Here is a 25,941-nt window from a genome sequence, read left to right on the forward strand (position 1 = left end):
ACAGTTAAAAAAAAAATCAAGATGAATCAAAGTGTCATCTTCCTTCCATCCCTGCCCCGTAGCTATCTAATCCCTCTCCGCAAGCACAATCGCTTATTGGCTTCCTGTGCATCCTTCCAGAGGGTTTTACGCATCTGTAAGCAAGTATTAACAGTCAATGTCCCCCTTTTCGCAGACGGCAGCCACAGCACACACACACCACACACACTCTTTTACATCTTCTTTTCACTCAGTAATATACCTTATAGGTCTTTACTTGTCATTAAATGAAGAACTTCTTCACTTTTTCAACTATCCCATAATATTCCATTCTATGAATATATTCTAATTGGTTTAACACGTCATCTATCGATGGACATTTCAGCTCTCTCCAATCTCTTGCTCTTATAAACCACGACTGCATGTACCTAATTTATGCTCTTACATATTAACTTTGCACATGGGGAAAATGAAATTGTTGGATCCAAGAGTACTTGTATCTGCCGTTTTTTATAATTTTGAAAGACTCTGCCGAAGATATTGTTCCCCTCTTACAGGTTTATTCCGATTGTTGCTCAGTGGTGGTGTATAAAAATGTTAGTTTATCTATATCCTCTGAAATGGTAGTTTGCATGATTAAAAACAAAAATCTACAAACTTTCTGAAGGACTTTCAGCTAAAAAGGAAAAAAAAAGTTACTCAACGTAAACTCATTCTCTGAAGCAAAAATGAATTTCATATTAAAAAAACTACCTGAAAAGAGATGTCTCATATAGTACAATAAAGCCTCCAAAACTATGTTTTGAGTGATGGATTTTTTCTAAGATGGAAATTCCATTCAAACTAAAATTGAGTATTAAATAACCGATCATTTCTAAGGTAAGAATGGTGTTGGTACTGACAGTAGTAATAATTTTTATTTTTATTTTTAATTTTTTTGACAATGTCCATGGCATGAAGACGTTCCCAGGCCAGGGATCAAATTTTTAATTGGATGACATGACAATGCTGGATCCTTAAACTCAGTGCCCCACCAGAGAACTCCTAAATTTTTAAATGAGCATTTTGCAGAAGGGAAATTGAAGCTTAGAGAGCATCAAGAACTTGCCAAAAATCACTGACGTAAGTAGGTAGTAAACCTTGATGTGCTGACTCCAGAGTCTAAGCTTTTAGCTGCTGAGATAACGCTGAAGCCTCTTGGAGTCTCATGTTTCCATCGACACAAAAGATAATGGGCTCTGGGTTCTCCCTTTGGCCCTCGCACTTACTAGGTATGGAAATCACTTCTCATCAACGAAAGCATTTTATAAATCTTTGTAATTTAAAAAATCTAAGAACATTAACAATAAAAAATTAAGTATTTGCACTTGTGAAATAAGGAGACTGGACTATGTTGTCTAAAATGCTTTTCTCTTTAGATACACTATTGTTCTAGTCCATCAATTACTTGCTATGATCTGTTCATTATTCTGAGAAATCTAAGAGCCATCAAAAAGGGAAGCACTAGACTTTTCTGTCTTTGATATGCTACTGCTACATGATTAAGAAAAAATGATTCTCATGTCTAAATATCTCTTATTCTGGATGTTCTGCACTACTCCTCTCATACCTTAGGCTGAAGCAGAACTTTCAAGTTCAAATTCACTTCTGTCACTGGATATCCTTACTAGCCTTCATCAATTCTTTTTACTAATTTTTCTGGGTATGTTTAAGGAATAATATTTCTTCTCCTTTCCAGAAACTGTTTCCAAAGTGCTCTGAGGGAAGGCGAAAACACTGTGATACTGCACGATACAGTATCAAACCACCTTCATATTCCACATTTTCTGTTGCTGATAAAGAACATTATTCTGAAAAGTGGAGTAAAATTGTTAAATTATAAAGATCATTATTAGCAGTCTCTGCCTCAAATTCACATAAATAGAGGAGGAGCAAATAAAAAGCTAAGTACTCTATATATTTTGAAAACATTAATCCTATAAAAGGAAAGGTAAAATAACTGTGCTCTACTTCTGCTCGATAAAGGCTAAATTCAATTACTACAGAAGTCTTTAAAATGATTTATTTTCATACAAAACAATTACAACAAGTACTCAAGAATACACTGCAATCTATTTATTCAAAAGATGACGAGTCATACGGTATCCTGTGTATGCGTGTGCATTTATGTGTATTTCGGGGAGCATCTTGATTTAAAAAAATTTTTAATTACAGTTCATTTACAATGTTTGGTCAAATCTTGATTTTAATTCATCATGTTTAGGCTACTCTCATAACTTCTCATGGCTTTTAAAATTTCTGGTTACAAAGACTGGCTAACCCCCCTCCCACCTCCGGGACCCTGAGAATCCAGCTTGAGACTCCTCAGCACGACGTCATTTATGTATACCCTCTGCTGTTCAGTTCCCTCTTTGTTTCTAGCTCCTGGAACTTCTCTTACGTTCTAGTGATGTCAACAATGCATTTTCAAGGATTTCATAATATTTTAACCAGCTTTATTTTTTTTATTATCACTTTAAAAATTATTTATTTACTTATTTATTTTTGTCTTTTTGCCTTTTCTAGGGCCACTCCCACAGCACATGGAGGTTCCCAGGCTAGGGGTCTAATTGGAGCTATAGCCACTGGCCTACGCCAGAGCCACAGCAACGCGGGATCCGAGCCGCGTCTGCCACCTACACCACAGCTCACGGCAACCCAGATCCTTAACCTGCTGAGTAAGGCCAGGGATCGAAACTGCAACATCATGGTTTCCAGTCAGATTCGTTGACCACTGCGACCACGATGGGAACTCCTTAACCAGCTTTTTTAGATGTTTTCTAGCAGGAGGGTTTCCAAGTTATCTAGTCTGACACAGTGCTTAAGCAGCATCGTCATTTGACCATTCCAACAGAGTATGACAGACAAGTTGTCATTTTATAGATGAGGAAGCTGAAGCTCAGAAAGGTTAAAGATTTACTATTCATCAAGTTCATAGTTGTAATTAAATAATCATTCATATAAATATTTAACTCCATCTTTTTCTCTAGATCTTAAACTCCATAAAAGGACCAATCCATGCCTATTTTCACCACTGAATCCTCAATGACTAGGTCAGTGCCTCACTCGTACAAGGCAGTCAATAAATATTTGTTGAAAAAAAATGAATTCTTTCATTAATGGTTAATAAGTGGTAGAGCACGGATAAAAAGCCAGGTTCGGAGTTCCCGTCGTGGTGCAGTGGTTAACGAATCCGACTAGGAACCATGAGGTTGTGGGTTCGGTCCCTGCCCTTGCTCAGTGGGTTAACGATCTGGCGTTGCCGTGAGCTGTGGTGTAGGTTGCAGACGCGGCTCGGATCCCGCGTTGCTGTGGCTCTGGCATAGGCCGGTGGCTACAGCTCCGATTCGACCCCTAGCCTGGGAACCTCCATATGCCGCAGGGGCGGCCCAAGAAATAGCAAAAAAAAAGACAAAAAAAAAAAAAAAAAAAAAAAAAAAGCCAGGTTCTCTGAAACATAGTTCACTATACTCAGCACATAACGTAAACAGTGCTATGAGTTAGGAGGAAACTTCAGGGAGGGGACCTGGTTTAAAGCAGAAAACCTTCACCCATGGTTGCTGAAATCTCATTTATTCATTTACTCAGTTATTCAATAAATTCCCGACTGAATTCCTCTTAGAGACAAAGTGCTAAGCACTGGGGGGTATAAAAACAGTAAAACAAACAAGCTTCTGATCACACAGACGTGACATAAACACTAAACAAACAAAAATATCACATATATAAATGTAACCCACAGAGTTCCTATCGTGGCTCAGTGGTTAAGGAATCTGACTAGGAACCATGAGCTTGCGGGTTTGATCCCTGCCCTTGCTCAGTGGGTTGGGGATCTGGCGTCGCTGTGAGCTGTGGTGTAGGTCGCAGATGCGGCCCGGATCTCATGTTGCTGTGGCTCCGGCATAGGCCGGTGGCTACAGCTCCGATTAGACCCCCAGCCTGGGAACCTCCATATGCCGAGAGAGCAGCCCAAGAAATGGCAAACAGACAAATACATACATAAATAAAACAAATGCATGTAACCCACAACTGTGATGTGTGCTGCGTGGAGGGGACGATGGGATGGTGGTGGCAAAGAACGATGTGGCACAGCACATGAGGTCATTTCCCAACCTCAGGATTTCACAGACAGGACTCTGAGGCACAACAGTTACATGATATGCAAGGGTCATGAAGACAGCGGGGGAGCTACAAACTACCCCAGCATGAATTCCAGTGCCCTCTCAAGTCCATCAAGCACACTGGTTGAAAGCATGAGCTTTGAAATCAGATGAATATGAGTTTGAATCTTCATTTAATCTTTTACTTGCCTGATCTCTTTGGGTTGATCCTTCATCTATAGAATGGCAACAATTAACTACCCACTGAGTTGCTGTGAAGATAAATGAACTACAATGCATGTAAAATTTATCATTGTCTGGCACATAGTAAATATTCAATAAATGGTGGATATTTTTCCCTCATCTTAAATCTTCTTTGTTTGACAGAAGTTGGATAGCGTCTCTTAAAATCTCCATTGAGGAGTTCCCATCGTGGCTCAGTGGTTAATGAATCCGACTAGGAACGATGAGGTTGCGGGTTCGATCCCTGGCCTTGCTCAGTGGGTTAAGGATGTGGCGTTGCCATGAGCTGTGGTGTAGGTCGCAGACGTGGCTCGGATCCCGTGTTGCTGTGGCTCTGGCGTAGGCCAGTGGCTACAGCTCCAACTGGACCCCTAGCCTGGGAACCTCCATATGCCGCAGGAGCGGCCCCAGAAAAGGCGAAAAGACAAAAAACAAAACAAAACAAAAAAACCCAGAACTCTCCTGTAGACTCCAGGTCTATACAAACTGCCTACCTAACACCTACAACTTGACGTCTGAAAAGTTTCTCTATCTTAACATGACACTGGATGATGACGAGCTTGATATCACCCCTCTCTCCCAGCAACCCCCCTGCTACTCTATGTCTTCCTTCGTCTCTGTTAATTGCAACTGCATTTGCACAGCTCCGTAAGACGAAATACTGGGAGTCACACCAACTCTTCTTCCTTCTCTTTCCCATTCTCAGAAAATCCTGTTTGCTCTATCTTTAAAATATATCCCTAATAGGATAATTTCTCACTACCTCCATTGCCACAGCTTGGTCTCTGATGGTTAATTTTATGTGTCAAGTTTGGCTGGGCTGCAGGACCCAGATATTTGGTCAAACATTCAGGATATTTCTGAGAGGGTATTTTTGTTTTGTTTTTAGATGAGGTTCAGATTTAAATCAGTGGATCCTGAATAAAGCAGTTTACTCTCCACAACATGGGTGGGCCACATCCAATCAGGTGAAGGCTTCATTCGAACAAAGATGGGCCCTGTCCAGGAAAGAAGGAATTCTGCCAGCAGACTGCCTTTGATTTGCCCTTCCCTGTGCCTCTAGTCTGCTGGACCACTACATCAGATTTTGAAGTGGCCCAGCTTCTACAAATGTGAGAGCCAATTCCTTAAAGTGAATCTTCATATATACACACACCGCGTTAGTCTTGTTTCTCTGGAGAGCACTGACTAACACATGGTTCACACCACCACATACTTTCACCTAGATGACTGTAATGATCTCCTACCTGCTTTGTGGCTCTCGCTGTTGTCCTACTACAGCTTACTCTCAAAAAATACCCAGAGTGACCTTATTAAATCCAATAGAGATCGCGTCACTCCTCTGCACAGAACCCTTCAATGGCTTCCCCACCCCACCCAAGTGAAAATCCAAACTCCTCAGTGACCTACAAGGCCCCACAAGACTTTGCCACCTATTTCCTCCTTTCTCATTTCTATCATCCTCTTCCCTTATTTACTCCCCACAACTGCTTCAGCATACTAGGCCTGCTGCGACCGCAGGGTCTCTGTACTTCTGCTCACTCTGCCTGGAATACCCTTTTCCCACTTATCCATATAAGCAGTTCTCTTACTTGCTTCGTTGCTTTAAGACAGTTTTTAGATTCTAGAACAATGCCTGGCACATAGTAAATTCTGAATGTATAATTAATTAGGTGAAAGAAAACGTCTCAGAAGCCTTCACTTGTACTTCATTGCCCTTCAATTCGCTACCACAGGGCTGCTGACCATTCCTCCCTTTCTGATCCCACAGCGGCTACCTCTGCCTTGCTATTGGTCCAGGCTCAACAACTCATCACTTTTAACTTGTAGCCTGAGGGTAGACGCTGATACCTCAAATTCTCAGCTCAACCAAGTTTGCAAGTTTTTCCTATTCCCCTCCTCAAAAAGAGGCTGAATTCTTTATTCTCTCAGAACAAAAATTCCCTAAACTTAAAATGGCAAGGGAAGAATGATACTAAGTCTTGAGAGACAATTTTCTCTTCTTCAACTATCAAACTTACTTCCTTGACACATTGTAAATAAACTGGTCCTAAGTCTTATATAAACTGTTTGTACTATATATAAGAAGTTGCTTATTATTTTTTACTTCCATACCAAGTAGGTGTTTGTTTCCTAGTCGACTGTGAAAAAAACAGACTATCTGATCAACACATTTGGTGGAATAAACAACCAGTCTAATATCAATTTTACTTGAACAGGATTACAGTGGAAATGAAGCAACAATGTATGTGCTATATTTAAAACTCAGATCTTTAGTTTAAAAAAAAGTCAATTAAAAACAGTTCAGAATATATTTTCGAGTTTTAGCAAGTGAAGCTAAAGAAGAAAAAGAAAAACTGAAATAGAGAAAAATAGAGGGGCAGACACTACATGTAACTTAAAAGTCTGTTTAATCAACTCAGATGTTGATTACTAAAGAGTTAGTTTGAATTGCAGTAATATAGTTAATAATTACTATGTTCATTTATCTTGCTCTGATTTATTCATTTATTTATTCATGAAACATTATCAACGATGAACCAAGACACAAGAGCGATAAAAATAATTAAACTACGGGTCTTCCTTGAGTCTAAGGACTGTGATAAGCAGATATATAAACCAAAAAAATGTAGTACGGTATGATAAATACAGTGATACATTATGAATAAAGTTCAGAGAAAGTATAATAGCTACTTACACTAGAAAGTTGTGTTTTAGCATATGTTCTAATCTGTCCTTGGGAAGAAAAGAGAAAAAAGGAAAATTTATTAAATGTAATTATAGTCATTTTACATAATTAACACATTTAAAAGGATTTAGCCACAAGGCTAATTAATTACCTTTTGGCCAGGAGCTATGAACTTGTGACAGAGTTCAACGTCTTCCTGACAACTTGCGAGAACGGCCCTTGTCGCCGTCTTGAAGAGGCCCTCCATAACCTGAGGGAAATGATACAGAACTGTCTGGCACGTCAGCTACCAAAACCTGCTTAGGGTCCCGTAAGGACTGCTCTCCAGGTTTTAGCAGCTATATACCCATTAGGCCCCGACTTCCTGAATATGCTACAGCAAGTTAATTTAGTTTCCAGGTGGATTAGAGGAGGTATCACAACTTCTCAGAATGGCTAAAAAAAGAAAGAAAAATGTCTAAATCTTTTGTTAACAGTTTCGATGCTGGTACTGAAGTAGGCTGTCAAATGAACAGCTACAATGAACGGAGGCCTCTCCAAATTTTAGTATACTCACTGGTAGAGTAAGAACAATAACAGGACCTAGTATACAGGGTTGTTGTGAGAATTAAATGAGATAATCCATGTACGAGACTTAACGTAGTGCCCAGCTTGGAGAAGCACACACCATCAGCTCTGAAGAGTGGAACATTTTGAAAAGGGTTTCATTCAGTCACTGGTAAATGAAAGGAAACTTGAAGAGTAGAGGAGCAATGAGATGTATCTACATCTAAATATATACATTTTTGCTCTGCTGAAGTGTAAAGTAAAAAAACCACAGATCATAATATAACACAAATCAGTATATAAGAATTCATTTTACCAGGGGTGTGCATAAAAGTCTCATAGAAAAAACTTGTTCTTAGAAGGAAAAAAAATGACTGGGATGGAAAATACTTCTGAAGTATTTTTAATCCAAACTAAAATTTTTGTTTTGAAATCAGTGAGATCATCTTGTGATTTTCAAATGTGTCCTCGTAAAGATCATACATGGATTAGGTGCAGGCTGCCCCACAGACAGACACCGTCTCTTCATCTCCTGACCCCTGGACCTCCTACCAAGGCTGGAAACATAGCGGGGGCATAAGCATCTGAGTAATTTAATATGATCAGTATAGGAAAGTACTAAGTATCAAGTGACAACTGGATATTTATTTACATATTAAAATATTTTCGTATTTCTTTATATTTATTTCACATTTCTACATTACACATATATTCTGTAGAGAAGTACCGAATAATGCGATGAAAGAAGAGCAAACGGAGGCTAAAGATCTTTTACCTTGAGGCTCTATCAACTTCAACATAGCAGTGATACAAAGACAGTGGTAAGTGGAGTACCCTGGTGGCCTCGTGGTTAGGGGTGCAGCATTGTCACTGCTGTGGCACGGGATCGATCCCTGGCTGGGGAACTTCTGCATGGCATCGGCATGGCCAAGAAAAAAACAAAAGAAACGAAATCACTCAGTAACTGAATGATCTACGAAGGGTTATATCCCTCAGTCACTAAAAAAAGGCAATGCGTACTGGGAGGGAAACAAGAACAGGGAGCCCGGGCAGTGTGCTTGCCCTGCTGAGGGACGGTACAGCTGTCCGACAGACGAAGACTCTGGCCACCGGGGCTGTCAAACTGGGTGTCTTTCATGAGCAGTACATTTCCACTCGAAGAGGAAAATCACTGGCTTTTCTAACCTTGACTTTCAAACGATGCTCTAATAATATATTTGAAGAAAACAGAAACTTAACTGAAGGGGCAACACAGCCACCAGATGTTTTTTAAGACTTATTACTCGGTAGCACTAAAATAGTGATATTTAATTGTTTATACCTCATGAAAGGAAAAAATCCTTTGTTACAATATTCTCATTTAATATTTAAAAGACTGTTCTTCGTCAAGAAAATAATTGCCACAGGATTTAATTTATCAAAGGGAGAAGATTAAGAGAAGGAAGAAATTACTTTTGGGAAGAGCATACTCTTCTGAATTTAGGAAAAAGTTTGTATTTCAATTAATCAAACCATTCAACAGTTGCTTGATTACCACTCCGTGGAGCATCAGATAAATAAGAACTATTGGATTATATAATACATAACTACAGAGAAAAGATTATGTTTAATAAAGTCTAATATAATCTAAGCATTGTGTTTATAAGCTTTCCCACTGGTATTCTGTTGGGGGAGAGGAGACAAGGTCACACAGAAATCGGAGGTCAAACGTGTGGTTTCATTCCTCACGGCACTCGCATCACCTGAGTGAAAGAATAATACAGAACTGGCTGGCAGACTCAAGCAGAAAGCTGACTAAGGAGGCTGAGATTCTTAATCCCTACATCTAGAAAAGGGTTACTCAACAGTGTCATTATGGACATCTTTTTTTTTTTTTTTTGGCCACGCTCATTGCATGCAGAATTTCCCAGGCCAGGGAAATTTTTGTCCAGATAATTCTTTGCTGGGGTTAGGGGCTGGGCACTGCAGTATGTTGAACAGCATTCTTAGCCTTTATCTGTGAGATGCCAGTAGTGACCAGTCTTCCCTAGCCCTTAGGCACTCCCTAGTAGGGACAACCAAAAATGTCTCTGGGGGACGGTGATCTAGAGCAATCAGTGGGAGATGCTCAAGGGGCGAATGTAAGTGGACACTGTGGTGTGCAGCCAGATCACCCCCTCAGGACTGCTGGGAAAATGAACTGCTGATGGTTCACAGGTGGGCCCTGCTTCAGGAATCGTCCAGGCCAAGAGTGTGGTCTTACCGAGGGCTGCACCCTTCCCCAGGCTAGCCCCTATCCAATAACCGGCTGGTAGAGGGAGGCACTTGCCTTCCTATGAAACAAATATGAAGGACCAACTCCAGATTCAAAGTTCTTCACAGAACGGGCTAAGGCCTCGGTGTGTAAATGTATCACAGTTCAACGTTTCCCTCTGCCCAAAGCTTTCTTCCTTTCCCTGCGGATGTTTTTCTTGAGCACATTCCCCAGTAATACCCTGCACACAAATCTCTGCTCTAGGGTTTATTTACCAGGAAATCCAACCTAAGATGGGATAATAAAATTGTAAATCCATTCTATTTGGAAGTATAAGTGGCATTTCTGTTTTAAGTGGAATTGGGTCATACTGGATGAATAAGTAGAAACGAACAGAAGAGTTAATGAGCTTTGCTAAAATAAACATCCTATAACCAGATATCCGAACTAAGATATTAACTGAAATGGTATTGGGTAGAATTCACAATAACAGTTAACAAATTCTGGGTACTTACTAGTAAGTGTCAGGAATTATGCTAAGTAAGTGCCTTATATATATTATCTGTCTAATCCTGTAAACTACCCTATGAAGTAAGAATTACTATTCCCATTTTATGGATGAGGAAGCTGAGGGTCAGAGAAATTAAGTCTCTTGTCTAAGGGACAACAGTAAGTTATGGAGCTAAGAGTCAAATCCTGGTCCACCCAACTCCAGAGCCTGTTTGCTCTGTCTGGATTATGGCCACAGCCTCCTGAAAGAGCTCCCGCCCCTATTTTTATCTCCCTCTAAATCATTCTTCATAATGCCGTTAGATACTTCTAAAATACAATTCTAACCATAGACTTCCCCAGCCGAGAACGCTTTCATCTTTTGGATTAAGTTCAAAATCCTCAGCATGGTATTTAAACACACAGTCTTTCTTTGATGAGCTGACTCTTGTCTACCTCTCCAGCTCCATCCCTATCCCAGAGCTCTGCCAGCTCCTGTGGGTGCTTTCTAATACTACAGCTACAGACATGTTTCTCTTAACTATAAAGACATTTTATTGACTTGCCTCGTAAATAACAAGATCTACTATTTACTGAGCCTGCTTTGTGCCGTATTCTGAAATAGTTGCTTTCTATTATATATGATTTCATTTACTTCTCACAATAACCTAGTGAAATAGCTACTATTATTCTCATTTTATAGTTGAGGAAGCCAAAGATCACCAAGGTTGGGTAACATCATTAAGAAGTCAATGGCAGAACACAGACATGAACTTAAATCTGCCAGATTCTCGTACTTTATTACACTAACTGCATTCGCTAGATGTTTACTAAGTTAAGCAGCTCTCCACCTTCTTCATTCTATGCACACCTGGAAGGCACAGATGTCCAAGGTAAAAAGTATACCGAAGCATTTTAATGTCACAGATGCCTGATATTTAGAAATTGTTTTAAAACTTGCATACTTACCTGCATGAGATCTTGAAGGCTCTCAAGAAAAGAAATCTCTGCTTCTACCATATAAAACTCGGCCAGGTGTCTCCGGGTCTGAGAATTCTCTGCTCGGAATGTTGGACCAAAGGTAAACACTTGAGTAAAAGCTCTGCAATTCAAGATTTTTATTCAAGTATAAAAATAGGATTCACATGATTAATTTTAAGTATTTAAAATATTCAGTGAGCTCTTAAGAAAAAAAAAAAAAACAAGTCCTGTGCCGCTGTCTTATCCACAAATCCACACATATTTGCTGCTATATTTCTTTAATGGGTGTTAATAATAGTTTCATTAAAAATGTTTCATTTATAGAAACCATTTTATCCCAAAGGAATCTGCAAGTGTATTTATAAACCCTACAGCTTACTAAATATAGGAATATAACCGCTTCTGGGTGCACTCTACGGCAGCTGCCTTAGACAGCAGGCAACTACATTCCACAGCAACCGAAAACAAAGTAAAAGAAAAATACCAGCGCCTAAGAAGCTCCACAGAGAATCTAGGCGGTAGCAGTTAAACTGGAATTTCAGAATTCCATGTGGATAAGGCAAGCTAGTCATTTTCTAAATATGTGAAAAAAAATCAGATATGTATTTGTTAGGCCTACCTGTGGCCTTCACAGCCACCCAAGAATTTCAGTCAATGCTGAGTGACCCCTGACATCTGGGAATGGGGTGGATTTTGAAGAACAGTTTACCCTCAGATTTTCTATAACTCAACCACATAAATGGAAAAAAAGTCTTATTTTTAAATTCCTGCAAAGAAGTGGACATGACACCCTCACGCATTCTTTTAACACTTCTAGTCACCCTCATATGGGAAAAGGGCAACAAGTGAGATTAGATCAAGCATATATGAAGGAATGAATATTTCCTGAGGACCATGCAATGTCTAAATTTTAAGGTTTTGCTAGAGCAAAACAAGAGGCTGGGGGCTCTACAGCTGTTATCCTAAACACTCATTTGCTGTCATCAGTCAAATAACAGTAGATCAGGAAAACCATGTAGAAAACAGAGGGACTGAAGATACACATACCAGTTTTTTTGTTTGCTTTGCTGTTTTTTTTAAGTAAAGATACTCTGGGAAATTACAGCAATTACAGTAAAGCAATTGTAGTGGAAATTATGAGACTTTTTTTTTTTTCTTTCAAAGGTCATTTTAGTTAAGGCCTAGCTGGTAAGAAGCTTAGGAATTTGTTTTGGTTCTACAGTCACCTTCCTGAGATCCTGATCAGTTAACCTCTGAGAATCTTAGTTTTTAATGGAAAAACAGTAAGAACTAAAAATTATTACTATGGTAACCTCTCTCTCAAGATTCAGATCCAGAATTGCTTCCTAGAATGTTCCTGAAAACACTGACCCTACCTTGTCCAAAATGAAGATTCTTGCCTTGCTCCCCAAAACAAAAAACAAAATAATGAACAATCCTGATTTTCTTTTTAATTTCCCCCAGCTCTGTTAATCTCAGTTAACCCACCTCATCGCCCAAAACAGACCTCCACCCTCTCTCACTGCCCTCGCACTTCCCGTATCACACTGACAGAATCATGCTGTTCGCACCTAGCAAAACGTGCACATCCAGAGACTCTTCTTTATTTCCACAGATACTGTCTTAGTGTACACTCTTGTGTCTGCCACCTTTCTTCCTCCAGCCCGGAACCACTGTAAGTTTTCAAACTTGATCTGATTATATCAGCCCTAATTTAAAAATCTTCAGGAGTTCTCATTGTGGCGCAGCAGAGGGTCAGGGATCTGGCATTGCCACAAGCTGTGGCGTAGACTGGCAGCTGTAGCTCCAATTCGACCCCTAGTCTGGGAATCTCCATATGCTGCAAGCGCAGCCCTAAAAAAACCAAAAAAAAAAACAAAACAAAAATAAAACCAAAAAAAACAAAACAAACGAACAACAAAAAAAAAACCAACCAACCCCAAAAAACCAAAAATCGTTACTGCTTCTCCCTGCTCAAAGGTTGAAAGTCCAAGTCCTCACTCCGAGGAACTTCCCTCACAGAGCCTTTCCTCCAGCACACCAGCCCCTCTCCTCACACGCCCTGCAGGCCTCTAGGCCTTTTCACTGGCTGTCCCCTCCCTGTAGTGCCACCCCCTGCTCCTCTCTCTCCAACCCGCAAATTCCCATCCATCCTTCAAGATGTGGCTTCCATGTCACTTTCTCTTTGTAACCTTATCATACACCCCCAAGTTTACTGCCCCCTCCTTTATATCTCTGTAACACTTTGTTTATACATTTATTACATAAAATGTATCACCTGGAAATATAATTATGCATTTCATATCTTTTTTTTCTCAATAAACTATGAAACTTTCCAAGCAGGGAAAATGTTTGCTTCATCTTTGCGTCTCTAGTGCCTGAGATGAAGCAGGTGTTCAGGCTGAAGGAGAAACGGTGATGATGACAGGCTTCCTCGGTTGTAAACTAAAAAAGCACAACTTTCTCCCAAACAGTAACATTAAAATTAACGTACAGAACAATACGCAGAAATATCTTAGTGTGGCTGTTACTCCGGGACCAAAATGGGTCAAACAATCTAGGTCTGTCCCAAACAATAAATTCAAAATGACAGGGCCCTGAGTTTCCAATCTGTGACTATGCAACTTCTAGGTAGGTTGGCAATAGCATATCCAGATAAATAAAACGCCTTTTTTTTTTTTCCTGGCACTGCATCATAAGAAACTGTATACACAGATGTTCACTAACAACAAAGGATATTCACTGAGATTTTCCAGGACATAAATAGAAACTACGTGGCAGAGGTGAAATTTACTCTGGAGGCTTTGAGGAAGACTTCCAAGAAATGGGCAGTTACCATCCTGAAATACAAGGAAGGCCAATGGGACTGCTGTTCACAACAGCCACATTATACACTGTAAGGTACCAGACACAGAGAAAACAGTGGTATCTAAAAAAAACTACAGATTCACATCACAAGGGCATTTGCTTCTCAGATGGACAGGGTGTTCCAAGATGCAAACAATAGGGGTTTTTTATTTAATGACGGTTAATGATTTCTCCAGCAATACAGAGTAAGCTCCCTAGTATAAAATACAGAAGAGAATCAGGAATTTTTATTTTAATTATAGTTAAGGATCAGATTCTAATTGTGGCACCCCCAAGGTAAGTATTATTTTAATAGGGTAAGTAAAAATCAAAGGCCATGTTGCTTTCTCTGATTTAAGAGAAGGACAAAATAAGCTGGGAGGTATGTTGAAAAAGTGCCGACATTCAGCATCTAGTCTTTAAGCAGATCAATGTTTAAACAATTCACTAAAGACTACCCTACGCCAGCATCCAGTGCTCCGTAATATAGTAGTAACAGTGGCAGCAGTGCAAGTGGCTGCCAACGGCAGGCCTCCTTACGTAGGCTAGGCATTACATGTGAGAACCTCAGAGTTAGCTCCTTTGCCATTAACTCAATAAAGTGCATATTGTTACTTCCATTTTTCAGGCTAAGAAACTGAAGTTCAGAGAGGTTAAGAAGCTTTCCCAAAAGTCACTGAGTCATAGCCTAATAAGAGGTGGAGGCCAGATTTAAATCTAGATCTGACTAATCACCACAGTCTTAGTTATGATAATAAAATTGTGATGCTCATAACTGAACATGAACGAACCTAGTAAATAGGAGAGAAAATTTGTAATGTGAGCCCCCCTCATTCTCAAAGACAACTACGGTAAGAAATCTGGCACATCTCCCTTCCTTATGAGTAGCTCTTTTGTTTTATGTGTTAAAATTATAGTTCTCTAAGATATGCTGACTTCATGCAAATGATGAGAAGATAAACTGTAATGACACTTTAGCAAGTTACGTGGTATTTCTGGTCTTCAAATTCCTATAAGAGTGGGAGATGGAGGCAGTTTGGCATGATTCTTTAGTATCTTTTACAATAATTTTGTTTCTACGTCCAGGTAAAATTACTATTATTTTAATTTGTGCTGATTTCTTATTTTTATCTGTCTTCCACACACATGAAAGCGATGTGCAGCAAGGCTTGGCCCAACCAATAGTTAAAATAAGATCTGAAAACAAGGCCATTTCTAAAATAAGATTCAAAGCCAGGTGAAAGGCCAGTACTGCTGTGAGAAGAGACCAGCAGAAAAGAAAACACTCAGCACTCAGAATCATTCTTGTGCCAAATTACAGAGAGAGGAAAGCTATATAAGGAAAGCCCATGAGCTTGGAGTTGATGTTTAAGATAACAAAAGTACATTCAATACACAGCAACCAAGACAGCTACAAAAATGGCTTTTTAAAAATAAAAAGTAAAGTTACCAAAAAAAGGTTCTACAAAGGTCATTTTCTCCCTTGTGTGGAGAAAGTCCTAAATTGGCAAGTGGATTATTATAAAATAGTCACTGGTTCACTGGTTTCTTGGCCATTTATTCTTTCTGGCCCTGAAATTTAAGAGCTAATGTTTCTATTTTGAAAGAATAGAGGAATTACTGTTCTTCAGCTGGGGAAGAAGTTATCATTCAGTATAAGGGGGACCAGTAACTTTCTCTAAGGCCTCCCACTCCCACCCTCCTAGGACTTCTCTACTGTCATTCAGGAAACATTCCCTGAAATGAAGGGAACTCATAGTCAGCTTTAAGCCGGCATTTAAAACAGACTTTGTCAAGTGGTATCCCCATTGTCCAGAAAATAATCACCTATTTTACAACTGCTTTGTATCCACTGGATTATCAATACTGTGACCTATTTGTCATTTATAATTTCTACCTGCCTAACACAGTGGACTTCAGGCACCTGCTTCTCAGCTTTCCCTTTTCCTCTACCTTGCAAGAGTACACTTAGTGGAAGGGTTTATTCAGAGGTATAACCTCACCATTTCAATTCTCATTAAGATGTCTTAGTGAGGAGGCCCTCTAAAATCTAAAAATTTCTTTTTTACCAGTATTGCCAAATATTTCTGCAAAATTATTTTCTTAAACATGTCCTCTCATTTAGAACTGAATCTGAGCACCACGCAAGCTTAGTCTTAATTGCATAATGAGATTCAAAGCTTGATAAAGTTCTGACAACAATCCTACTAAACTAAAAGGAGTGGAGGGGTGGCTACTCTTCTCTGATGAGCATCTGCCCTGGGGGAGAGACATCCAGCAAAGGGACTGTGAATCCCAGGGGTGCTGAAATAGGAAAGAGCTTGACACGTTTAGAGAACACAGTAGGTCAGAATGGTGAGAGAGGAGGTCAAGGAGGTGGGAAGTGATTAGAACATGTAGGGTCTTCCTTGTGAGCATGGTGGAAAGTCTGAATTTTACTTAATACTCCTTGAAATACGCTCTCCTCTTGAATATTTTTTTAAAATTTTTAATTTTATTTTTTTGTCCTTTAGGGCTACATCCGCAGCACATGCAAGTTCCCAGGCTAGGGGCTGAATTGGAGCTGCAACTGCTGATCTACACCACAGCTCACAGCAACGCCGGATCCTTAACCCACTGAGCAAGGTCAGGGATCAAACCCGCAAACCCATGGCTACCTGTCAGGTTCGCTACCACCGAGCCATGACAGAAACTCCCTCCTCCTGAAATATTTAACACTGTATCCTCTTAGTTTTCCTCCTATTTTTCTGACTCCCACTTCTGCCTCCTTCCACACTCTAGGCTAACTGTTTACTAAATACCACCGCTCTTCAAACCTGAGTCTTAGACTCTCTTCTTTTCTCACTGTATATGTTCCCCCTAAACAACCTCACCTCAATGATTTCAATTAACTGCCTACTGGCACACAATGCACAAGTTTTACGCCCTGCCCAGAGCTCTCTCGGCTGCAGTAGCACACACCTGCCTAAGTGAGTCAACACTTTCACTGTCACACACAGAGGTCACGCCTTGCCAACCACTCACGCTGGCTTCACTCTGCTTCCGACCTCCAGGTCAGTCCTTCCATTAGGTTCCTTAGTAGCCAGCACATGTATCGCTGCTCACAGTGCCTTTCAAAATAAAAAAGCTGCCATTTATGGGTGTGATAATTTGTGTAATATCCATCTTTTGTACTACACTGTAAATTTCATGAGCGACCTTACCTATTTTTTGGTTCATTATAGTATCCTCGGTCTTAACTCAGGGCCCGATATACACTAGACAATTAAAACTGGTCAAATAAGTAACTCATTTTCTAGAAAATAAAATAACTGAATCTTTGAAACATTACTGGGATGGGGGTGAGGACAGAGAGGTAAGAGGAAGATGATAAACAGAATATCAATTACAAGCAAAATATTCTGTTACTCTCTGAAACAATTTCTCACAGAAGGCTCTAGGAGAAAAATGAATCATGTTTTTGAAAAGAATGCCCACATACTAGTTTTTGCTCCGTAGGTAACAAGCATATCTTTGAAAGGAGTCAATCAGATGAACTTCTCTAACTAAGAAAAGGTTTTACATTTTGAGAAACTAAAATGTTACCACATGAAAAAAAATTTCCTTAAGTCTTATTCCTTGTCAACAAAGAAGCATCAGATTCTTTGGTTTCTGCCAAGTGGATACCAACAAGTTAAAACAATGATTGCCTTTTTATCATTCCAATGACGCACTCCTCAGGGAACTGACTGCGTTTAGAAAATAGCTTTTTTCTTAAGGGTCAACACTTGGTAATTGTTCTGTGTAATTGTCCTGACATTATAGCAAGACATGAAAACCACCTTTGTAAAAAAGGTACGCATTTTGCTACGGCATCTATTTGTGCCTAGATTCTCCCTCTTCTATTCCTCCTATGTAGCAGCTCTGGTATGAGGACCACAGAGGAGAACACGGGAGCCTGTTACCTTAGGGACATGCACCGCGTGGTGCCTGCATGTTATTAAGTCTATCGAGATCTCGAAGGTTACCTTTTCTGAAGTCTGATGAAGCAGCAGTAGATGAGTCGCTACGGCACTGAATTCTCAACAGTTTCCTGGGCTCAAGTTCACTGCAGATGACCCTTAGTTTCCAAAGGTGCTGCTGGTGGTGAAGAGCCTGTCTTCTAAAGACCTAAACTGAAATCCTGCCTTCTCTATTTATGAACTAGGCAAGTTAATGTCTTTGAAATTAAATTTTCCCACGTGAAAATGACGTTAAGTACACATTTGTTATGGGGTTATTATAAAGATGAAAGGAAACAAAATATGCAAAAAGCTTAAAGTAATATTAACTATGTGGTACATGTGCAGCAAATGAGTGAGAGGGTTTTTTGTTTCTTTCCTTTCCAAAGGTCTACAGTTCCCATCTGATTGGTCTCAAGACCTCTTTACACTTTGAATTAATGCCAAAGAGATTCTGTTTATGTAGATTATGTCTACCAGTGAAACCTAAATTTTTAAAAGTTTATTATTTCATTTAAAAACAATCAACTCACCATAGGCCATAAAAAAAACCATCTTTTTAATAAAAATTCCTAGGAGGAATGGTACTGTTCTACATTTTGGTAAGTCTCCTTCCATCTGGCTTAATAGAAGACACCTGGATTCTCACAGCTGCTTCTGCAGCAAAGCTATTGTGCCATCACATGCCCTGAAGACCTTGGAAAACTGCACTGAGAGAATGAAAAACACAAATACGGGCTTAGTATTATTATGAAAATAGTTTTAATCTCAAAGGACTTCCCCAAAAGGGTCTTGGGGGCCTCAGACCAAACTCTGTAAACCATTACTTTAGGCAATGATTCTTAATGAGGAGTATTAATTTGGGGCTTTACCGCTGGAGATTGCCACTCGGAAAATTTAGGGCGGGTTCTAGCTATGGGTATGTTTAAAAGTTCTGCACGTAATTATTGTGTGAACTCCTAATTAAGAACCACTGCCATAAAAAAGGTTAAGATCATTAGTCAATATACTTCTCAAAAAGTTCAGTGGCTATGATTTTTTACATGGACAATAATGTGCTGGTGAGGCTGTGGAGAAACTCCTCGTACAGTGCTGGTGGGAACGTAAAATCATGCAGTTGCTGTGAAAGTCTGATGATCCCTTTAGAAGTTAAAAATAGAATTATCAGATAACCCAATACTTTCATGCCTCAGTACAAACACAAAAGAAATGAAAACAAGTGTTCAAAAAACCCTTATATATGGATGTTTAAAATTTCATTTTTCATAATAGTCAAAAAGTAGAATCAATACAAATGTTCACTGACGGATTAATGGATAAACAAGATGTGGTATTTCCATACAATGGAATACCATTCTGCCATAAAGAGGAACCAAACAGTAATATATCCTACAATGTGGATGACTCTTTAAACATTATGTTAAATGAAAGACAGATACACAAGGCCACACATGGTATGATTTTTTTTCTATGAAACAGACAGAAAGGCAGATTCATAGAAACAGCAGAAGAGTGGCTGTCAACAGCTGAGGAGAAGAGAGAATGGCAAATGGGTATGGGGTTTCCTTCTGAGGTGATAAAAATGTTTTGGAATGTATAGTGGTTTTGATTACACAATGTCACTAAAAAAAAATCTTCATGTTATATGTATGTGAATTTTATCACAACTAAATTTTTTAAAAGTTTGTTGAAACTGATTGTCCATCAGGCAGGCACTTTACACACGTTTTATTTCATCCTTGCTACGCTATGGGGCAGCTGATGTCCTTTTCTTTACAAGTGAGGTTTAGACAAGTAACTAGTCCAGAGCAGCATAGCAAAGCTGGTTTTAACCAAAGCAGTCTGACTCCATGGTCCACTTTCTGTTGTGCTGTACGTGTGCACTCTTTTTTTTAAAGGCCACTCCTGTGGTATATGAAAGTTCCAGGGCTAGGGATCAAACTGGAGCTACAGCTGCAGGGCTATGCCACAGCCACAGCAACTCGGGATCTGAGACACATCTGCGACCTATGCTGTAGCTTGCAGCAATGCAGGATCCCTGACCCACTGAGTGAGGTCAGGGACTGAACTCACATCCTCATGGACACTAGGTCAGGTTCTTAACCTGCTGAGCCACAATGGGAAGTCCACGTGCACTCTTTAAAATAACAAAGTGGGGGTCAACACAAGATGGTAGAGTAGGACTTGAGTTATCTCCTCTCACAAAAACACCAAAACCACAACTAACTGCTGAACATCAACAAAGTAGACTGGAAGTCACCAAAAAAGACATCCTATACTCAAAGACAAAGAAGAAGCCCACGAAGACAGTAAACGGGGGGCTTCTGCGATACAAGCGATCCTATACATGCCAGGGGATGACCCACACACTGGAAAATAACTATATCGTAGGGGCTCTCTCCCACAGGAGTGAGAGTTCCGAACCCCACATTGGGTTCCCCAGCCTGGCACTGGGAAGAGGAGCTCCCAGAGCATTTGGCACTGAAGGTCTGCGGGGCTTGAGCACAGAAGCTCAAGCTTCTGGATGAAACTGGATGAAACTCTGTATGATACCATTTATGTAAAATACGTAAATATAAATTCATTTCTATATAAACATTACGTATACGAAATTCTAGAAAAGGGAAATCTCCGATGAGAAAAAGCAGCTCTCTCACTGCCTAGGGCACAGAGCCGGGGAAGGAGACTGAATGCCAAGGGACACGAGGGGATCTGGGGAGGTGACGGGAAATAGTCCATATTTTTATCACTGTGGAGATCACAAAGGTTTATACATTTTAAAAAATTCATTAAACTGTACATTTAAAATGGGTGCATTTTAATTGCATGTAAAGTATAATCAATAAAACTGACTGAGAAGCAACAATACAAGGGGTGGGATCGAGACGGCAGAGGAGTGAGATGTGACACCCACCTTTTCCCACAAACACATCAAAAGCACCCATCGACATGTTGAATGATTCGCACGGAACATCTACTGAACGCTGGCAGAAGAATTTAACCCTCCAAAGAGGGCAAGAAACCCTCCAAATAACTGGGTAGAACAAAAGGAAAAAAGAGAGAGAGAAAGGAATGGAGGCAGGACTGGCACTCCTGAGCGGGAGAGGAAAAGAACCCACACCCCGGAAAGTCACCTGACGGGGGGGATCAGACAAGATGGAGGGACCTCAAAGCCTCAGAGAAAAATGCAGCAGCTGCACCGAGGAGGGCAAAGCAGAGAGAGAGAAGCACAGGCCAGTGGTACCACCCCACCCCCAGAAACCACAGCCTGAGACAGGAGGGGGCTGAGCACCGAGACTCGGGCTCCAGAGGTCAGTTCTGAGAAGAGGACTAGGACGGGCTGTGTGGAGATGACCTGAGGGGCTAGGGAGCGGTGCACCAAGGGCTGGGGAGCAGAGTACCACAGCCGAGGAAACCCAGGAGGAAGTCAGGACCCTCAGGAGAAGCAAGGCGCCATCGCTGAGGAGGGCATGAGGAGAGGGGACCACCATAAGAATATATTTCTCTGCACATACAGAGTTGGGGCTACAGGCAGTGAGGCACCTGTTGAGCAGGCTATAGGGTGACGGGACTCTCTTGGTGGGCTATGGATGGTGGCACCTCCCGTGTGTCCTGTGTGTCCTACAGGCAGGAGGGGCAAACTCAGTCATCTCAGACTCCAGAGGTGGGCATGGCCTGCCACCATTAGGGGTCTGTGAACAGGCACTACCTGCAGCCACTGGCACCTGGTTGGCCCAGAGGAGGGAACTGTAACTGAGCACCACCTGCTGCTGTTCTCACTCCCCTGAGAATGCACACATCCTACAACTGCCACTCCCAAAAACTCTGGGCACTGCCTACAACCGCCTGGGTGTTACTGCCACTTGCCAAGGCCTTGCAACTAGGAGCAGCCTGCATCACCTTCCTGAGGGTCCATGCCACTGCCAAGGGCCAGCAAGCAGGCACTGGCTGCTAGGTCCTGCCTATTGCCTCCATCTGGCTGGAAGCATGTGCAGCACCCTAAAAATAAATAGTAGGTCCTCAGAAAATACCCAGGGGAACTTGTGCATAGAAATAGCCCGCTAAGACCAGAGAGGTTGCTTTCCCTAAACTCACAGAATAAGAAATATATAAGCAAAATTAAGAAGCTCAGGAAAAATTCCCAGTTAAAAGAACAGGAGAATTCCCCCGAAGGAACAAACAATGAAACAGACATCTGCAGTCTAACAGAGCTCTATACGACTATCAGGCTAAAGCAAGCAGATATAGGAAGGGGTTAATAGACTTGAAAAACAGGGCAACCACAAGTCAAATCCAAACACTGCATTCACAAAAAATTAAAAGAACAGGACACAAGCATAAATAAAAGGAAATCATCCAACCAAAAAAAGGAAGGAACAAAGGAGAAACAGAATCAACTGGAAAACGAGGTTTAAAATGGCAATAAAAACACATTTACCAATGATTACCTTAAATGTCAAATGGACTGAATGCGCCAATCAAAAGACAAAGAGTGGCAGATTGATTAAAAAAAAAAAAAACCAAAAGCCTACAATATGCTGCCTGCAAGAGACTCGCCTTAGGGCAAAGGACACATAGAAATTGAAAGGGAGGGTCTGGGAAAAGATATTTCACGCGGCTGGAAAAGACAGGAAAGCAGGAGTTGCAATACTCCTATCAGACAAAAGAGACTTTAAAACAAAGCCCATAAAGAGAGACAAGGAAGGACGCTATTTAATGATAAAAGGATCCACCCAGGAATAGGATATTACACTTGTCGTTATCCATGTCCCTAATACAGGAGTACCCAAATACATACACCAAATACAGACATAAAGGAGAAGCTGATGGGACTACAGTAACAGTAGATTTTAACACCCCACTCACATCAGTGGACAGATCCTCTAGACAGAAAATCACTAAGGCAACAGCGATCCCAAATGACATGAGAGAAAAGTTAGACTTCACTGATATTTTCAGGACATTACATCCAAAAAATCAAAATATACATTCTTTTCAAGTGCACTTGGAACTCAATTCTCAAGGATTGACTACATACTGGCGCACAAAACTAACCTCAACAAATTTAAGAGTAGAGAAATTATTTCAGGTATCTTCTCTGACCACAATGGCATGAAACTAGAAATCAACCACAGAAAAGAAATGAGAAAAAACTGATGACATGGAATCTAAACAACATGCTACTAAAAAACAATGGATCAATGAGGAAATCAAAAAGGAAATGAAAAAATACCTTGAGACAAATGATAATGAAAACACAGCATTCACAATTTATGGGATGCAGCAAAAGCAGTTCTTAGATGGAAGTTCATTGAGATACAGGCCTTCCTCAGAAAAGACGAAAAATCTCAAATTAACAACTTAACCTACCACCTAAAAGAATTAGAAAAAGAATAAACAAAACCTCAAGTCAGCAGAAGGAAGGAAATAATAAATATCAGAGAGGAAATCAATAAAATAGAGATTCAAAAGACAATAGAAGGGAGTTCTGGGAGTTCCCATTGTGGCTCAGTGGTTAACGAAAGCGACTAGGAACCATGAGGTTGTGGGTTTGATCCCTGGCCTTGCTTAGTGGGTTAAGGATCCGGTGTTGCTGTGAGTTGTGGTGTAGGTTGCAGACACGGCTTGGATCCCGCATTGCTGTGGCTGTGGTGTAGGCCAGTGGCTACAGCTCTGATTTGACTCCTAGCCTGGGAACCCCCATATGCCGCAGGAAGCAGCCCAAGAAATGGTAAAAAGACCAAAAAAAAAAAAAAGGAGTTCCGTTCAAGGCTCAGCAGTTAACGAACCCAACTAGGATCCAGGAAGATGTGGGTTCAATCCCTGGTCTTGCTCAATGGGTTAAGGATCCGGTGTTGCCATGAGCTATGGTGTAGGTTGCAGACGCGGCTTGGATCCTGTGTTGCTATGACTGGCTAGGGCGGCAGCTGCAGCTCTGATTCAGCCCCTAGCCTGGGAACTTCCATATGCTGCAGGTGCTGCCCTGAAAAGCAAACAAAACAAAGTAAAAAACCAAACAAGCCATAGAAAAAAAAAAAATCAAGAAAACCAAGAGCTGGCTCTTTGAAAGAGTAAACAAAATTGACAAACCTCTGGTCAGACTCACCAAGAAGAGGAAAGAAAGAACCCAAATAAAGACAATAAGAAATGAAAAAGGAGAAATCTCAACAGATAGTGCAGAAATACAAAAAACCATAAGAGAATATTATGAACAATGATATGCCAGTAAATTTGACAACCTAGAAGAAATGGACAACTTTCTAGAGATACACAGCCTGCCAAAACTGAATCAAGAAGAAACAGATCAACTGAACAGACTGATCACTACAAATGACATTGAATATGTAATAAAAACACTTCCTACAAACAAAAGTCCAGAACCAGATGGCTCCACTGACGAATTCCACCAAACATACAAAGAAGAACTTATACCCATCCTTCTTAAACTATTTGAAAAGATTGAATACAGAACACTCCCAAAGACATGCTATGAAGCCACCATCACCCTAATACCAAAATCAGACAAAAATACTACCAAAAAAATTTACAGGCCAATGTCTTTTGTTGAGACGCAAAAATTCTCAACAAAATTTTAGGCAACTGAATCCAACAACATATACAAAAAAAGATCAGGAGTTCCCGTCGTGGCGCAGTGGTTAACGAATCCGACTAGGAACCATGAGGTTGCGGGTTCGGTCCCTGCCCTTGCTCAGTGGGTTAACGATCCGGCGTTGCCGTGAGCTGTGGTGTAGGTTGCAGACGTGGCTCAGATCCCGCGTTGCTGTGGCTCTGGCGTAGGCCGGTGGCTACAGCTCCGATTCAACCCCTAGCCTGGGAACCTCCATATGCCGCGGGAGCGGCCCAAGAAATAGCAACAACAACAACAACAAAACAACAACAACAAAAAAAGACAAAAAAAAAAAAAGATCATACACCACGACCAAGTGGGCACCATCCCAGGTTCACAAGGATGGTTCAACATACGCAAATCAATCAACATAAAACACCACATTAACAAAAGAAAACTCAAAAACCACATGATCATCTCAACAGATGCAGAAAATGCATTTGACAAAGTCCAACATCAATTCATGATAAAAACTCTTACCAAAGTGGGTATAGAGTGAACACAACATAATAAAAGCCATTTATGACAAACCCATAGGCAATATAATACTCAACAAACAAGAGCTGAAAGCCTTCCCACGAAAATCTGGAACAAGACAAGGATGCCCACTCTCACCACTGTTATTCAACATGGTACTGGAAATCCTAGTCAAAGCAATCGGACACTCAAAAGAGATAAAAGGTACCCAAACTGGAAGAGAAGAGGTAAAATTGTCACTCTATGCAGATGACATGATACTTAGGACTCCCCATAAAAACTACTCGAACTGATCAACGAATTTAGCAAAGTAACAGGATACAAGATTAAAATTCGGAAATCAGTTGCATTTCTGTATACTAACAATAAAATATTAGAAAGGGAGTATAACAATACACTACCTTTTAAAATAACACCACAAAAAATTAAATGTCTAGGAATAAACCTGACCAAGGAGGTGAAAGACTTACATGCTGAGAACTGTAAAATATTAATCAAGGAAATTAAAGAGGATTCAAAGAAATGGAAAGATAGTCCACGCTCCTGGGTTGGAAAAATGAGTATCAAAAGTGGCCATACTACCCAAAGCAATCTACAGATTCAATGCAATCCCTATCATATTACCCATGACATTTTTCACAGAACTAGAACAAACAATCCACACATTTATATGGAACCACGAAAGACCCAGAATTGCCAAAGCAATCCTG

The 25,941-nt window shown here is 40.5% G+C and overlaps 1 protein-coding gene across 6 annotated transcripts in view; it reads right to left on the reverse strand.

The window, feature by feature from the left end:
- The window catches only part of NARS2 (asparaginyl-tRNA synthetase 2, mitochondrial), a 142,649-nt gene that overhangs the window by 37,732 nt on the left and 78,976 nt on the right, over window positions 1-25,941 (reverse strand). For 3 of the 6 annotated variants that reach the window (XR_002335551.2, XM_003129702.5, XM_084975472.1), the window contains 3 exons: window positions 11,288-11,420; window positions 7,202-7,300; window positions 7,060-7,097 (listed from right to left, as the gene is read on the reverse strand). The exons of 1 other annotated variant lie outside the window; for it this stretch is intronic. Coding sequence is in view for 2 of the 5 variants with exons in the window: in XM_003129702.5 (XP_003129750.2) it covers window positions 7,060-7,097; window positions 7,202-7,300; window positions 11,288-11,420 (270 nt within the window). In the remaining 3 variants the exon portion in view is untranslated. The remainder of the gene's footprint in view (window positions 1-7,059; window positions 7,098-7,201; window positions 7,301-11,287; window positions 11,421-25,941) is intronic. 2 more of the 6 variants (XR_014814769.1, XR_014814770.1) reach the window with 1 other exon arrangement.

This window comes from Sus scrofa, chromosome 9 (assembly GCF_054392235.1).
Source record: "Sus scrofa isolate SSC_HxYL_T2T_F1_AM1 chromosome 9, Sscrofa_HxYL_maternal_Yorkshire_Landrace_v2.0, whole genome shotgun sequence".
Taxonomy (NCBI): Eukaryota; Metazoa; Chordata; class Mammalia; order Artiodactyla; family Suidae; genus Sus; species Sus scrofa.